Here is a 16,288-nt window from a genome sequence, read left to right on the forward strand (position 1 = left end):
CAGAATGTTCTTCTTTCCTATTTTCTTTCTCTCTTTTTTTTTTTTTTTTAGATTTTGTTTTCATTTTCAAAAACCAGGAATATGGCTTTGTACTTCTCTGTGTGCAATCTCAAAAAATGCCACTGCAGGAGCTCACTTTGTGCAGTAACCAACTTCTTAGCTTATGCAACATAATGGTTAATCCAGTCCTGACTGTGTCTTGCTTACTTTTAAAATAATAAATAGTGAGAAAAAAAGATTTACTGTGAGAAAGGAACAAGATGCAAAATGCAAATATTAACAAAAACTTCCACTTTGCTTTCACCAGCTGAATGTGGAGGTCGATTTAAGGGAGAATCATCAGGCAGAATCTTATCTCCAGGCTATCCTTTTCCATATGACAATAATCTGCGTTGTATGTGGATGATTGAAGTTGATCCAGGAAATATTGTCAGGTATGCAAGTATGTAAACAAAAGCTGTCCTGAGTGGTTAACTAGTAATTTGACACACTGTGTGCATTTACTAGTTTAACCCATTTCTGCCCCAGCCCACAGGTGTACACATTTGATCCCTGTTGCATATATGCAACGTTGGGCAGAAATGGCTTAAGGCTATAATTTCTATCCACACTTACCTGTTAGTAAATCCCACTGAATACAGTGAGTCTTGAGTAAACATCCATAGGCTTGCACTGTAAATCTTGTAGTTGAGAAGTCACGAGGACCACAATGAATTGTAGAAATCTTTATCTACATTTATAGAGGTGAATATATAAACGTGGCTGGTCCGTGCATTTGAAAAGTAGACAGCGTTGGGCACTGTTCATTTAGAAGACTTAGGTGGGCTACACGCCATGTATTCTTTCACTTTGTCCCTTTCACTTAGTTTCTATTTCTTCCCTTTTTTTCTTCAGCTAAAGAGCTGTAAAACAAATCTTTTGGTTACTTTGCAACCTCTCCTGTAGGTCTCATAAATCTGATAACTTAAGCACAACTAAATAACCTATTTCAGTTTTTTTGTAATCAGTTACATTTCAATTACTTTGTCCCTCTCTGTCCCACACTGTTAATGAAAATCTGGTGTGTGCCTGTAAAATATATACATGCCTTAGCTTTCTAGTATCCAGGAGCCAGGCCCATGGCATAATGACTGGCCTGACTCCTGGGTAGTAGGAAACCAAGAGCCCAATCCTGAGCTCAGCACACTGGCTCACCACTGGCGTGCAATGTCACAAACGTGCTGTAAGGCACGTTTGCAAGCCCTAGCACTGGTGCTCTGCCGGTGGTAGCCCAGTGCCAGTCGGCCCACTCTACTACCAGTCAGTGCTGGGCTACCACCGGGCGAGCGCCAGAGCTCCACTGCTTGGCAGTTGTGTGGACTGCCGAGCAGCGGTGAGGTAGGTGGAGGAGGGGAGGAGATGTTTTGGGGCAGGGGGAGGCGGAGAGGGCGGGGAGGAGGTGTTCCGGGGAGAGAGCAGGGCACACCGCCTGACATGGAGGCTCTTGATTCTCCACTGACCTTTGGCCTCATCCTTCTCCTGAGGAGCTGTCGGTGGCTGCCTGGAGTGCACTGGATGCGGCGGCAGCCATTTTTGACGCTGCTGCAGCCCCGCCTCCCAGCTCAGGATTGGGCTGTAAGGCACTGGGGCCTAACCCCAGCTTTACGGGCTAGATTCTGCCTGGTTGCAGTATCTAATGTATAATTTGTCAAAAACATAGATTTACTTGAAAGTTTTTAATTGTAATTAGACGTAATGTGAAATGATTAATCACTGGTGTTTTTAACAGCCTTCAGTTCCTTGCATTTGATACCGAAGCATCACATGATATACTACGGGTCTGGGATGGTTCACCTGAAAATGACATGCTGTTAAAAGAAATTAGTGGCTCTCTTATTCCAGAAGGCATTCACAGCACCCTCAATGTAGTTACAATCCAATTTGACACAGACTTCTATATCAGCAAATCTGGATTTGCCATTCAGTTTTCAAGTAAGTTAATATATACATATGCCTCTAGAGTGGTACTATTTCCTAATCTGAATTTTGCTTATTCGTGTCTTGAAGTTGATGGCAGAATTCCCATGAGTTCAAACTGATGCAGGATAATCCTCAACTTAATTAATTAATTGAGCTTTGTTGTCATTGTGACAATTACATTACTGAAACAAATTCATAATTATTGATATTTTGTAAAATGCTAGGAGGGTGTAATAAGCATCTAGAGAACCATTATAGTTGAGAACTTTTTAAAAATGTTAATTTTAAATGGACCATCTAGGGAAATGAAGGCAAGAACATTGATAACTGATCTGACAGAAAGAGAAATAGAGGGAAGGGCTCTCAAAAGTAATACAAAATAGAAGAGTAGCAGGGTTTGTTCCAGGCATGAACTCTGTAGCTAAGAATAGGAGAAACTCTCTCTCTCTCTCTCTGGTGTGTGTGTGTGTGTGTGTGTGTGAGAGAGAGAGAGAGAGAGAGAGAGAGAGTTCTCCCAAAGCTATTTACTAACAGTGTAAATCAGTAGTTGTAAACAGTCATTTGCAGAGTTAAGATGACAAGGTAAGCTCTGCTCAGGCAACAGTGCTTATTAGTTCCCATTGCAAATGCCTCATGGCAGGGGAACCTCCTACCTTGCTGTAGATATGGGAAATGACCTGTTGCCTAATCTAAACAGGATCATAGTTGTGCTATTGTGTGGTTTAACAACAAAAAATATTGAATTAGTATTGGCAATACCTGGATTCAAATCTCCGTTCAGGTATGAATTGTTCTGAGTGCTACTAGACTCTTAGACTAAGGCTGCGATCCTATGCACACTTTCCTGATGTATGACAATATGACACCCTATATGTAATATGCCATATAATACTGAATATGATTGTAAACATGTCAGAAAAAAAATGTTCTGCTGCAACAACAGAACTTTACACTTAGTAAATGCTTTGTATGGTATTTTATCTGACACACAGATTTTGATTACTGTTATCCTTAATCTGTGACAAGTTGGTGAATGGATTCCTAATAGTTCTTCTTAGTGATGTAGGAATTTCTGTGGTTTTTTTTTGAATGCTTACTGTGAATGTTAGCTTTGCACACTTACTGTGAATTACAAACTTCCCTTTCACTCAAATATGAAATGTAGTCCTTTGTTTTCCAATGATTGCTCTATAGAAGAAAGAAGAAATGAAAGCTTTAGTACGCAATCCTATCCAGGTGCCATTCTGTCACATTGACACCAGTGTGACATCAGTCATACCTAAAGCCCAGTCTTCAAAGGTTGGGGAACAGGGGAGGTGGCAGATTCTCAGCTGTGTCCTGCTGCAACAACCAGCAACAACACCAATGTCCCCAGCAGCCATGATGTTGCTTGGATGTGTAAGCCAGACGCGTCAGCATCGCAAGGGACTGTTGACCAAACACATGCAGTAATCACCCAGTGACTAATACAAATGTCTTCGCAGCTCAGTGGTGCAGCCACAGTGATCGCCTTGATGATCAAGCAATACCCCACAGACGCACCCTCACACCCACACACTGGACCGTGAAGCCACCACCTGCCAGGCTTCACTATGGCTCGAACCCCACTGGATGGAAGCAAGTTAAAGGCATTGCCCAGCAAAGCTAACCACACTATGCCATCCTCAGAGGGCCCTGTTGGCTAAGAACCCAGACACACCTACCTAGGCACAACCTCCTTTGTACACAAAGGGACTCTACCCCTGAAGAGACCCTTGGAAGACCAAGTTGGCAGCAGAAAACATGGCCAAGGAAACCAAGAGAGATGTGTTGCCTCCAAGACCTCTGTTCCTATAGGCAGCAATCAGAGCAGATCCCAAAAGTGCCACTGCTATCCACTAGATACCACTGTGCCCACACAATTGTAAACACAAGACACCCTGTGCCTCAGCCACATTCTGCAGGACAACTTGCCTGCCAATGGCCTTACTGCAGCTATCCACAACATTGACACCCTGGCAACTTATTGCCAGCAAAGGCCAGTTGCTTTATTAGTATGAACTTCTTGCTGCTTGAATTTGGCTGTGGAGTTCGTGAGCTAGGGTTGGAGAATGCTCTTTTATGTCACAAAGGAGTGAGGAAGTTCCAAGGATGTGGCTTTATTCATAGGGTCAAATGTGCTGTGAAAGCAAAGATGAATCCAGCCATGGAATTTTTCAAATGTCAGCAAGGCTGCCTCCAAGCTAGCCTGAGTGGGGGCAGTGGGTGTAATTGCTCTGACAATTAAAAATGTGGCTTTCCTCTCGGCCTGTGAAATCGTGAGGTCCATCAATTCTGCCTCTGTTCCTGTCCATTTTGCTCTGTTCTAGAGCTATGGCAGTTTAAAAAACACTGTTCCTTCTTTTTGTAAGAAACCTGAAGGCTCTGTCTTTCCATTTTGTAGTGAGTACTTAAAAGAGAAACATAATAACTGAACAATCTAAACTCAGTTCTCAATGACCTGATAGTCTTTTGCATGCTTTCTGGTAGATTAGAAAGTCAGATTTAACTAGCTCTTCCCAGATTTAGAGATGTCTGCTAGTTGTCTTGTATGAGAAATCTAAGAATGAGCACAACAACCTTGAGATTCAAAGTTGTCCTAAAAGAAGTCAGTCTGATATATTAGTGGGCCTTTTTGTACCACCTTAAGAAGAAATTCTAGATCCTTAGACTTATTTTTGATGAAGCAAAACTATATTTTATTAACCACAGAAAATGCTTTTATCTGACCCAAATCCTGAATCATAATATCAAAGAGGAGAAATACTCTTATACTCAATTTCTCAGAGAATTCTCTTTATCTTTCTCATTAATCCTTTCTCTTTCGTTAATCCTTTCCCTTTCATTAAATTCTTTGAAAGTTGACATCTGATCCAAATGGAGTGCAAGATAGTCAGAATGTTGCCATAGTAATCATTGGTATGATGAAGTGGCTTTTAATTGTTGACAGTCAAACTTCTTTGAAGATTTGGATTATAGCATGTATTCTACTTTCCCCTTTCCTTTTGCCAGAACAGATACACAGAGAATTATTTTGCACAGCAATATTCTTGAACCAAACTTGTACAGGAGGTTTGTACCAAGACTGTTTCCCAGATGTGTGCTACCAATAGAACAGAGTACTTTCCAGACTCTTAAAGAAACTGGTTAACAGAAATCTCAACCCAGATTCACCAGGTATACCCATATATACTTCTGAATGATCAGATGAAAACTCCTTGTGCAAATATGTGAATATTTGAACTTCGTAAGCCCAGAATCTCTGTAGTTTTCATTGTCCCTATAGCTCTATGGCTGTGGTTTTAAGAACACAAGAAGTGCCCTGTTGAATCAAACCAAGGATCCTTTTCACCCCACAGTCTCCAATCAAATGTCTCACAGAAGACTTCCAATAATTTTGCTTCCCCCCACAACTACCTCTGAACACAGAAGTTCAATGGAACCATGGTTCATAGCTAACTCTGGTCCCAGCATCAAGCTTTGCTTAACTAGGCATGACTCACTCTTGCAATCCCAACACTGGCCTCCAAATTTTATCATTTCAGATGCCTGATCTCAACTTTGAGTTCAAATAGTGATACTGACACCCTGCAATCTCCTATTTGAAAGACTTTGGATAATACAAAGTAGAGTCTGGTTAAATTATATTTATAGGAATTGCACTGTTTGTAGCCATCTAACTGACCAGATAAAATAGAGTTCAGCGCAGTGAGTACTTGCACTTTGTGAACTCAGTAGCTCCAACAGGATGCTGGCATCCACAGATAGAGAAGAGAAGAGATGAGATGCATAATGAAAAGCTTCTTCCAATGCTTTTTTTGTAGTTCATACTTGGAGAAGAGGGGGTCAATGAGCCCCTTGCCTGTGCCGTGGGTTGTGTGGGAGTGACTCACCTTGTACAATCAGTGCCTTTAGCTTTCTTTAGTTGAAAATATGGTGCTTGTTAAAAATTAGTGCCTGACCAGAGGTAATGCAGTATTGTGTATTCTGTTACAATATTTTTCTTTACAATGGAAAGAGTCACCAACAGTTCCCTCCTTCTAAAAATAAAAGCAAAACAAAATCTCTACAGGGGAAAATAAGAGCTACGTATAGAAATCAGTTTTACATATGTAACCCTCTTTCATAGATTTAGGGCGCAATTCTAAACCACTTTCAAGCACTGACATAAGGGCAATGCAACTTTGCGGTAAGGGAACAAACATTGCCATACCTTGAGGAGGCCTCCATGACTGCCCCCCAACTGCAGGATGCAGCACATGCCCCGCTGGCACAGCTATGCCAGTGCTGGAAAGTTGGTTAGGATTGCGACCTTAGTAGTGTACTGCGCATGGCTTGTGCAAGGGCACAAGAATTCAAGTATGGAGCCTCACAAACCGTTTTTATTCCACTTGTGCCATCCACCGGATGTTCTTTTTGTCCACTTTATAAGTAGACAGTCAGCCCAATTTTTCCTTCGCTGTCTGTAAAGCAGTCAGCCTGTCACAAAAGGCACTGTGACAGCGTGTGAGTTAGCATGCTACTGGGTGTACCGGCAGGAAGTCCTTGCTACCTACACCATTGGGAGAGTTCCTGTTCACAGAGTAGACAGGCTGATGGGAGAGGCGGGAGGGGGTGGCGAAAGGGCAGAACAGAGGCAGAAAGGGGGCAAAATCAGGTAGGGAGAACAGGATAATGGGGGAGAGAGAGGATCCATCATGGATGGACCGCGCCAGATCTTGTCCCCTCTGGCAGAAGCCTCCCCACCCCCTTTCCCTCCTTGGACTTGCGCTGGCAAATTTGCTGGTGAAGGTCCAAAAAGACCCGTTGTAGGTCAGGAGGCTTATGTGCAGATAAGGGGAAATAAAATCCCTTTTCCCTGCGGAAGCCACCTGCCATTCCCTCCCACCATGGATTCAGCATTAACCAGTTTGGCATGGCTAAAATGGTAGGGGGGAAGGATAAAATTGGGCTCTCAGCTGACAAATAGGATTCTGTTGAATGATGGATTATTAAGCTGTTCGTCAACAACAGAAATAGTAGAAAGCTATCCTGCAATACAATGCTGATTACACATATTCACATTTACAAAAGTTTGCATTGACTTCACTTTTTACACATTGCAAGACCTTTTATTTTACAATTGCATTGCAGGTGTGATTGCAAGGTTATAAGAGACTTTATCTGTGTTGGAATTTGTGCTTACTGCACAAGTTTTCATGGGGAGTGATGAAAGAGGCTTTGAACAGCTAATAGAAACAATGCCATTTGGCCCATGTACTAGTATATACAGTATGGCTATAAAATACTGAACACACAGAAGGTAGGCAGGCAGCCTGCAGCACTAAGAGTTTAGAATGCAGCCTAAGGCTGAAATCCTAACCTCACTTTCCTGGGAGTAAGTCCCATTGAACACAGTAGGACTTACTTCTGAGTAGACCTGGTTAGGATTGTGCCCTCAAGCTCTTAAATTTTGCTTCAAGGGACGTAAAATAAAAACCTGATATATTCATCAGTTCGTGTCATGTTTGGCAATCTCAATTATTTGAATGTGCATCAGAATATCAATTTTTGAAGCTTCTCTGGAGTAAAATGCCGAAGTTACTTTCCAAAAATATAAACAGGTTTAGTGAGTATTAGCTAGGTTAATTTTTTGAGCCAATAGAACTCAAACACATGTATCATGGTGTACTGTTGTGGGGATCTTTGACGTACTGTGCTTCCCCCTAGAAATGCCCAGTGTGTGATATGATTTTAGTCCAAATATTTAAATATGAATAAAATTGAGAAGCCATTTATCCTGGATCAAGTCTTGACAATTTCTGGTATACCTGGTGAATGAATATTGGGAAAATTCTTATGAATGTAGATGTTTATTTCATTTGCACTCTCTCCTTCTCTGATTCTACAAAGGTCTTCTGTAAGTAGTTCCACAAATCCAGTCTACCAGCCTCTATAATACTGCATTCCAAGTGCTGAAATGCTACATTAGATTTGCAAAATGTGAGCACGCTTTCTAATTAAAACAGATGGCAAATAAAAGGAATAATTGCATGGAGGAAGCTTTTTTTATTGGACCATATATATTTGTGTTAATTTCCCCAAAGAAAAGAGACCTAGAAAACTATTTGACCTGCCAGAACTACTTAACTGTTTTTAAATATGTAGTGCAACTTAAAATGAATTAAACATTGATATTTCTATTATTATTATTATTATTATTATTTTTCCTAGGCTCAGTAGCCACAGCATGCCGTGATCCTGGAGTCCCCATGAATGGAACCCGGAATGGGGATGGGAGAGAACCTGGAGATACTGTCATTTTTCAGTGTCAACCTGGCTATGAGTTACAAGGAGATGAAAGAATAACCTGCATTCAGGTAGAAAATCGGTACTTCTGGCAGCCCAACCCACCAGTCTGTATAGGTATGCGGAAACCAAGAGAAGACACAACTGCTTTTCTGACTCTGGAAACAAGTTATAGTTACACAGTCACAAAGCCAAAAATCAATGTCTTGTAGTTAACCCCTTCCTTCCCATTTAAATACAAATAGAAACAGGCAATCTCCCCATGGCTCATATCAGCATTTGATCAGACATAAGCCAAGCTACTTCCCTAGAAACTGGGAAGTAATTTGATATGTCAAATCCAAAACCAAATTCCTAAGCCCCACTTCCCCGGGTGAGGTTTCCTTGTTTCGCAGTAGCCTTTAGGAGAAGTATATTTTCAAACGGCCACCAAACCTGTTCATCCTGGTATAATTCTACACATCATGCCAGATACCACAGTGGGGAGACAGGGACAGACTTTTCTCCAACTCTACCTGTAACTAGGGTACTGTTGTTGCTACCACTAGCCCAACTACTAAGTGGAAATTAAAGGAGAGAAGGTCAAGTTTGGGCATACTAGTTACTGGGATGGGAGGAAGGGAGTCAGGGAGCTGGAATAAATTGAAGGAATTAGGCTGCAATCCTAACCACACTTTTCTGAGAGTAAGCCCCCATTGAACAAAATAGGACTTACTTCTGAGTAGACCTGGTTAGGATTGTGCCCTTAGACATTCTTCTCTATCGTAATCTACAAAAGTAAAACATGCAAAACTCTTAATACTCACCTCTTTGTAACGTTGGCATTATGATCCTCCAAGTCACATGATCTATACAAGCACCAGATTAACCTGTCAGCATCTGTAAATACAAATAGACCTGAGTGGGACAGCAGTGTATCCTTAGAAGGAGTTTTTACCCATTTTATTAACAAAATGTGCAAGCATTTTCACAGTTTTACAAACATACTAAGGCTTTTGTGGTTGGATGAGCTTAAAGCATAGTTTCACATGTTGTTCGAGTCTTTAAGCCATGGTTTAAAACACGTCCTAGGATCCAGTCCCAACATTTCACTTTCAACTGGAAAACATCTTCAGGAATTGTTCTCACAATTTTCACAGTTTCTTCATAACCTTTATTACTGATAGGGTTAACAATCCGACCCCAGAGGATCCAAGGGCAGTGTATCTGTTTGTTGTCGTTGCTATTGTTTGTAGTAATAGTATGCCTTCTGTATATGTGCTGCTGAAGCCCTTATCTCACCAAATGTGCATGTTGGCAACCTTCAGTCTCAAAAGACTATGGTATTGCGCTCTGAAAGGTGGTTCTGGAACAGCGTCTAGTGTGACTGAAAAGGCCAATTCGGGAGTGACAATCCCTTCCACAACGGGAGCAAGTGCAGTCTGTCCCTGGTCTGTCTCCCTGGCTATGGGCCTTCCTTCTTTGCCTCTTAGCCTCAGACTGTTGGCCAAGTGTCTCTTCAAACTGGGAAAGGCCATGCTGCAGAGCCTGCGTCCAAGCAGGCCACTCAGAGGCCAGGGTTTCCCACTTGTTGAGGTCCACTCCTAAGGCCTTCAGATCCCTCTTGCAGATGTCCTTGTATCTCACCAAAACCCCTTGCACATCCTACACAACACAGTTCAGAGAATTGGAAGGTCCTTTGAAGCACCATCTGTGAATCAGTGTCAGATGAGTGCAAATTGTTCCAGCTGGGAAGGAAAAGGAAAATCCTGAGCCAGAACTGCACGTTCAGCTCACACTTAAGGCGCAATCCTAACTGTACACTAGGCCAGTGGAAGTCACTTGTGCCAGTCCGGGAGGGATGCCCTAAAGCATGTTTGCGCCTCCCTCTGTAAAACGTGCTGGTGCATGGAGATGTGCTGGCCTACAGAGGCCAGATCCAACCTCCATGGCAGTGGCAGCTGATCTCAGCTAGTGCAGGGATCGGGAGGGCATGGGAAGGACAGGGAGGAGGTGGGGAGAAGGAGTTCCGGGGCAGGAGGAGAGCAGGCGGTGGGCGGATCCGTGGGCGGGGGAAGCAGGAGGTGGGGCCAGGATCTGGCAGTTATGCCAGATCCTAGCCCTGTTCCTGGGCAGTTTGGTGCAGCTCCAGGTCGCTCTGTTCTCCTTGGATCTGCGCCACCTCTTCAGGTGGCGCAGATCCAAGTAAACCCATTGGGGCCGCTGCAGCTCTCCCCAGGGTAAAGAGAATTTTTACCCCTTGTCTCGGGCTGAGCCTCAGCCAGCCCCAAACTTGTGCTGGATACATTGGCAGGCCAGCCAGCCTGCCTATTCCAGCTCCTGTTAGGATTGTGCTGCCTGGCTCTTTGGATTGCTAGGAGCTTATAACATTCCTACAGTTTAACAGGCAGGGCATGTATTTTAAAGATGTTCAGTCTTAATTTTTCCTGCCCCCCAAGTTAATTTTAGAATCTTTCATTTTGAGCATTCATCTTCTTTATGTCTGTCTGTTTTCTGTGAGGATCTGGAAATCATTATTACCTCAGATGTTTAGAAAACAACCGTGTGCAAGGACTCTAATGAAACTGTGATTTTTTCTCTCTCCTGATTATCAGTCTGTTAAAGGACATTAAACAAAAAGGAAATCCAGAAATATCATATTCTGCCTATTAAAATCAAAATGTATGAGTGTTTACAGTCCATTCTAAACATTTCCACCAGTCCATCTGCATGAATTTGCTTGAGTGATAGCCCTGTAGCATCTGTTTAGACTCCTGTTATGAAATAGCGTGCTTGCATGATATTCTGGCCACACAATCCTAAACAATTACTTGGTAGTATTAGAATCTTTAGGACTGGTTTAAAAAAAATAACTGTCAAATAATATCTTATAGTGTTTCTAATAAATTCTGAGCTGTCGGTAATTACAATAGGTTGGTAATTGTAATTTTACCAACAATTACAGATTGTTGGTAAACAGATACTGCAGTATCTGTTACTAACATATAAGTTGCTAGATCATTCACATTCATTTGGGAAATATATTTGTGAAAGTCAGAACATGCTGTGGGGCAAATCAACTTATGAATCAACTTTCAAACTGATCTGCAGAAATATATAATCTCATTGAACAGTTTAGTTGATGTGAGCTGCCCTGTGGACCCCTTTGGAGGCCTCAAAGCAGTATGAAAATCTTTAAAATAAATGTCAAATATTTCTGAGGCTTGTGTTGAAAGTACGGTATAGAATTGTTACATCAATTACACAGGCCAACACACATTTTGCTTCTTTAAACATTACACCAATTTCTGGGTATATTTGGGGTGCCAATTCCAAAAATGGCATCCGTTTTGCCCTATCATGTCTAGTTTTGGAGACATGGCATAGCCTCTTTAGTGAATGGTTCAAGCAGCTTCCTCATGAGGAAGCCTACACCATGGCTTTCTCATGAGGAAGCTGCTTGAACCATTCACTAATGAGGCTATACTATATCCCCAAAACTAGATGTGATAGGGCAAAACGGATGCCATTTTTGGAATCGGCACCCCAAATTCATATCAATCCACCACAAAGTTTGGAAAAATCTTTTCTGACCCTCAATTTTGTAGGCCTGTGTTATCAGTTATTCTCCAAACCAAAAGGACAATTCTACAAAAAGTCTAAAACCAAAAGTCAATATATTTAGTGTTATTAGCATGGAAATAGATCTTTATAGTCAGAAAATGTGTATGCCACAAGATTTTATTACAAAATTCTCAAAGTAGGCACATAACAGAGAAACTGTTTAAATTCCCTCAGAATTAGAAACAGTTTATAAGGCCAGAAGTGAAGGGGGGGGAGTTCCGCGGTTAGTATAGCACACTCTGAAACTCGCTATGTAAGTGGCCCCTCCCCCTTGGCATCGGAGCCGTTCCGGGCAGCCCTAAAGGGCTCCCACACTGAAGGGGAGGAGCTGCTTACATGGCGCATTGCTGAGCGTGTCATACTTTCTTCGGACATCAAGAACAGATCTCCCACTTGCTTAGACTAGTGAGTAAACCTGATCTAGAAACTTTTGTAAGTTTTGGGAAGCTTCTGCTTTGGCTTACTAATACAAAGAAGCTGCCTTGGATGGTACAGCTGGGCTTCCATCATTCCCTGCTTAACTAGAGCAGGATGGTGGGACACAGGCTCAAACAGAGCTGTATTAACCCATGTCCGGAAACCTAGGCTTTCAGGTATTTAGGGCCTCTTCCAGCAGTTCAGTCTTTCACCCAACAACAGCTGACAGCCAGCAGCAACTGTTACCCTGCACATGCCTGATCTCGGAAGCTAAGCAGGGTCAGGCCTGGTTAGTACTTGGATGGGAGACCACTGTAGGCTGGATGGGAGACCGGGTGCTGTAGGCTTATACCATAGTCTTTTGAGACTGAAGGTTGCCAACCATCTCCCTATACTGAACACTATCTCCCGATCTTGTCTGGTCTTGGAAGCTAAGCAGGGTCAGGCCTGGTTAGTGCTTGGATGGGAGACCGCCTGGGAATACTGGGTGCTGTAGGCTTATACCAGGGGTGCCTAAACCCTGGCCCAGGGGCCACTCGCGGCCCTCAGGGACTCACAATCTGGCCCGCAGGGAGCCCCCAGTCTCCAATGAGCATCTGGCCCTCCGGAGACTTGCTGGAGCCCATGCTGGCCTGACACAGCTGCTTTCAGTGTGAGGATGACTGTTTGACCTCTCGCATGAGCTGTGGGACAAGGGTTCCCTCCACTGCTTGCTGTTTCACATCTGTGATGCAGCAGTGGCAGTGAAGGAAAGGCTAGCCTTGCTTTGTGCAAGTATTTTTATAGGCATTGAGCTATTGCAAGACCTTCATTCATTTATACAAGTTCCATCTCTAATATATTCATTTATGTAAATTTATTCAAATTGGAAATGTAAATTAATTCGGCCCCCAACACAGTGTCGGAGAGATGATGTGGCCCTCCTGCCAAAAAGTTTGGGCACCCCTGGCTTATACCATAGTCTTTCGAGACTGAAGGTTGCCAACCACCAGCTGACAGCCTGACCCTAGTTCTAGACTGCAGCACTTAGCCCTATATCCATTTTGATGGTCTCCTGATGAATTCTATTCACAATTTTTTTTGGTCATATTTTAATTGAATGAGTAGAACTCTTCAGGAAAGCACATTTTGGCGTATAATTGTTCAACACTGTAATATTTGGAAGTGAACAAAAATTTTGTGATTTATTTAAAAATATATAATTTATGATAATTGTTTTAATATAAGAGATAATTTGTTTCACTGCAATAAGGAAGCAGTTAGTTACCTTATTAATAGAGGTTTTTATAAGAGAATCAATTAATTGCAATTTACGTGGGGGTGTTAATACGAAAAATAAAATAGGAAGTGAAACAAGGTGAAATTTATAAATCAATGGATATGGAACCACGAGACTTTTCTTTCATAATATTGTTCTTGTACTTATATTTAATTAATACTGCAAATTGAAAATTTAACAATATGCACTGAAAGGACATTTATTGATTACTATGTGTTGATAAAGTATAGTCAATTTAAAATTCTTTTAACGATGAGCTCATACAAAAAAAACAACCTTCAATAAAAAAAAATCACAAATCCCCTAGTTCTTGTGGGGCTCCTAGGCTTCAGTCTAGTGACCCTTATGATTAATACAGCCCTGGGTAGTATCACTCAGGTCAGTTTGTCAAAATATGTTGCAGGCTTGAATTGGAAAGTTGGATAGGATTGGGCCCTTTGTATTGTTCTGGGCTAAATTATGCATCCTCCACGTTCTAGTCAAAATGTCCATAAAAATGAAAAACTACTCTGGTAACACCAATATAAAACACTTGATTCTGATGAGATTTCATCCATCTTAAATTTGTTTGGAACACAGTAATAATTATATTGATTTACTTGCTGTTTGCTTGTTGTGTTAATGACATTTGTTGTATGAATTATCATTTTTGCTTGTTTTGTACAATAATGATGTTCTTTGAGGGAGACATTGTAATCATAAATCACATGTGCTTGGTTTTCTTTTTTTTTTGTGTGTCCATGCACACTTACACTCACATACTGCTCCTTTCCCTTAGGTTGTAAAGAAACACTGGAGTAGATTTTACTCTTCACATCCATTGTATGAGTAGATTGGCATTTAACTTGGAATGAAATTGTTAAGTCTTTGCTGCTAGCATCAGTGCACTGGCAGTTAAAGATTGTTTCCTTCTCCTCATATATCAATCACTACTTAACATCTCTTCACAGTAACAAGCATTTTCTCAGGGAATCCATTTGGGAGAAACCATGCATTAATTCTTCTATCTTCACTAGAATGCTTAGCTTTTTCTTCCAATAGATGTGGAGGCGTAATCTGAGATCTTTTTGTCAAGACCAGAATCTATTCAGCCAAGGTCACAACTCCATTATTCAAGGATGTATAACCATGGGCTTCCTTATCAGGTTTGCCCTCTGGAAAATATTTTCAGAAGGAAGTTCATTTTCTTAGAGGCATATTATAGCCTATACCAGTGTTTCTTAACCACCAGTGGTACTTGAGGTGGTATCTGGTTGTACTGGCTGGACAACCAGACCCTGCCATCTGGCAGCAAGGCCAGCAATGCAACATGACAAGCAGCAGCAGGAGGTTTGGCTTGGCAGGCAGAGTTCCACTATGTGCTTTTCACTTGTTCAAAAAAGCCTTCCTTTTTGCCCTGAGCCTTTTCCTGGTGCTTGTTTCTGTTTGACCTCTAAATTTGGCAGGAGATGTAATCTGGAGGTTGAGCTGTTGCCCTGCCTGAAGATGTTAAGCAGGATCAGCCTTGGGCCAGCCCTGCATGGTAGTCCCTGATGGAGCTCACAGAGTGTGGAATGTGGTGGAGTCAGCTGACAAGGAACAGATAAAATCTTGGCAACTGGCCAAAATATGACATGTGGCTGCTTGAGAAGGCTCAGAAGGTGTTGGAGTGCAGCCAGGTTGATGACCACACATTGAAAGTGAAACATCTGAAGAAATTGAGGCATCTGGTTGGCAACCTTCAGTCTCGAAAGACTATGGTATAAGCCTACAGCACCTGGTATTCCCAGGCAGTCTCCCATCCAAGTACTAACCAGGCTTGACCCTGCTTAGCTTCCGAGATCAGACGAGATCAGGCATGTGCAGGACGTCTATAAATTGTATATTCAACAATAATTGTAAAAACCCCATTTTTAAAAAATGGGTTTATGAGCCTTGTGTCTTGAGAAATCTTGAGAAAGGTGGTATAAATACACCTTAAATAAATAACTGGCAATTACATCATCACAAGTTACTTCCAATAGGTGGACCATGTGAAGTGGTTCCGTGAGAAACACTGGCCTATTCCAGTGGTAGTCCTGAGACACTAGATAGAACACATGTCCAGGGGACGTGCATTTTTCTGCAACCTGCTGCCTTCCAGCATGAACTTAAGATGTTTATTTTTGATCTGGCACTTGGTTGATTATCTTTAATGATAAGAACATAAGAAGAACCCTACTGGATCAGGCCAAAGGCCCATCTAGTCCAGCTTCCTGTATCTTACAGTGGCCTACCAGATGCCTTAGGGAGCACACAAGACAACAAGCGAATTGCTCCTTGATGGTCTCCCTTGCATCTGGTATTTTGAGGTGGCCTACTTCTAAAATCAGGAGGTTGCACATACCCATCATGGACTGTAACCTGTGATGAACCTTTCCCCCAGAAATCTGTCCAGTCCCTTTTTAAAGGCATGTAGGTCAGATGCCATCATCACATCCTGTGGTGAGGAGTTCCACAGACTAATTGCATGTTTGGTAAATAAATATTTTATTTTGTCTGTCCTAACTCTTCTAACACTCAATTTTAGTGGATGCCCCCTGATTCGTGTTGTGTGAGAGGGAAAAGAGCATGCCCCTATCCACTCTGTCCATCCCCGGCATAATTTTGTATGTTTCAATCATAAAATGATCATACAATCATACAATGATAATGATGTTGATTATGGTACTCTAAATAATAATACTTTGTTATGGATAGGATATA

At 42.0% G+C, this 16,288-nt stretch overlaps 1 protein-coding gene across 1 annotated transcript in view; it reads left to right on the forward strand.

The window, feature by feature from the left end:
* The window catches only part of CSMD3 (CUB and Sushi multiple domains 3), a 710,986-nt gene that overhangs the window by 485,858 nt on the left and 208,840 nt on the right, over positions 1-16,288 (forward strand). The window contains exons 27-29 of the mRNA XM_066624387.1: positions 308-434; positions 1,769-1,971; positions 8,191-8,382. Of these exons, the coding sequence (XP_066480484.1) occupies positions 308-434; positions 1,769-1,971; positions 8,191-8,382 (522 nt within the window). The remainder of the gene's footprint in view (positions 1-307; positions 435-1,768; positions 1,972-8,190; positions 8,383-16,288) is intronic.

Source organism: Tiliqua scincoides, chromosome 4 (genome assembly GCF_035046505.1).
Source record: "Tiliqua scincoides isolate rTilSci1 chromosome 4, rTilSci1.hap2, whole genome shotgun sequence".
In the NCBI taxonomy this organism is placed as follows: domain Eukaryota; kingdom Metazoa; phylum Chordata; class Lepidosauria; order Squamata; family Scincidae; genus Tiliqua; species Tiliqua scincoides.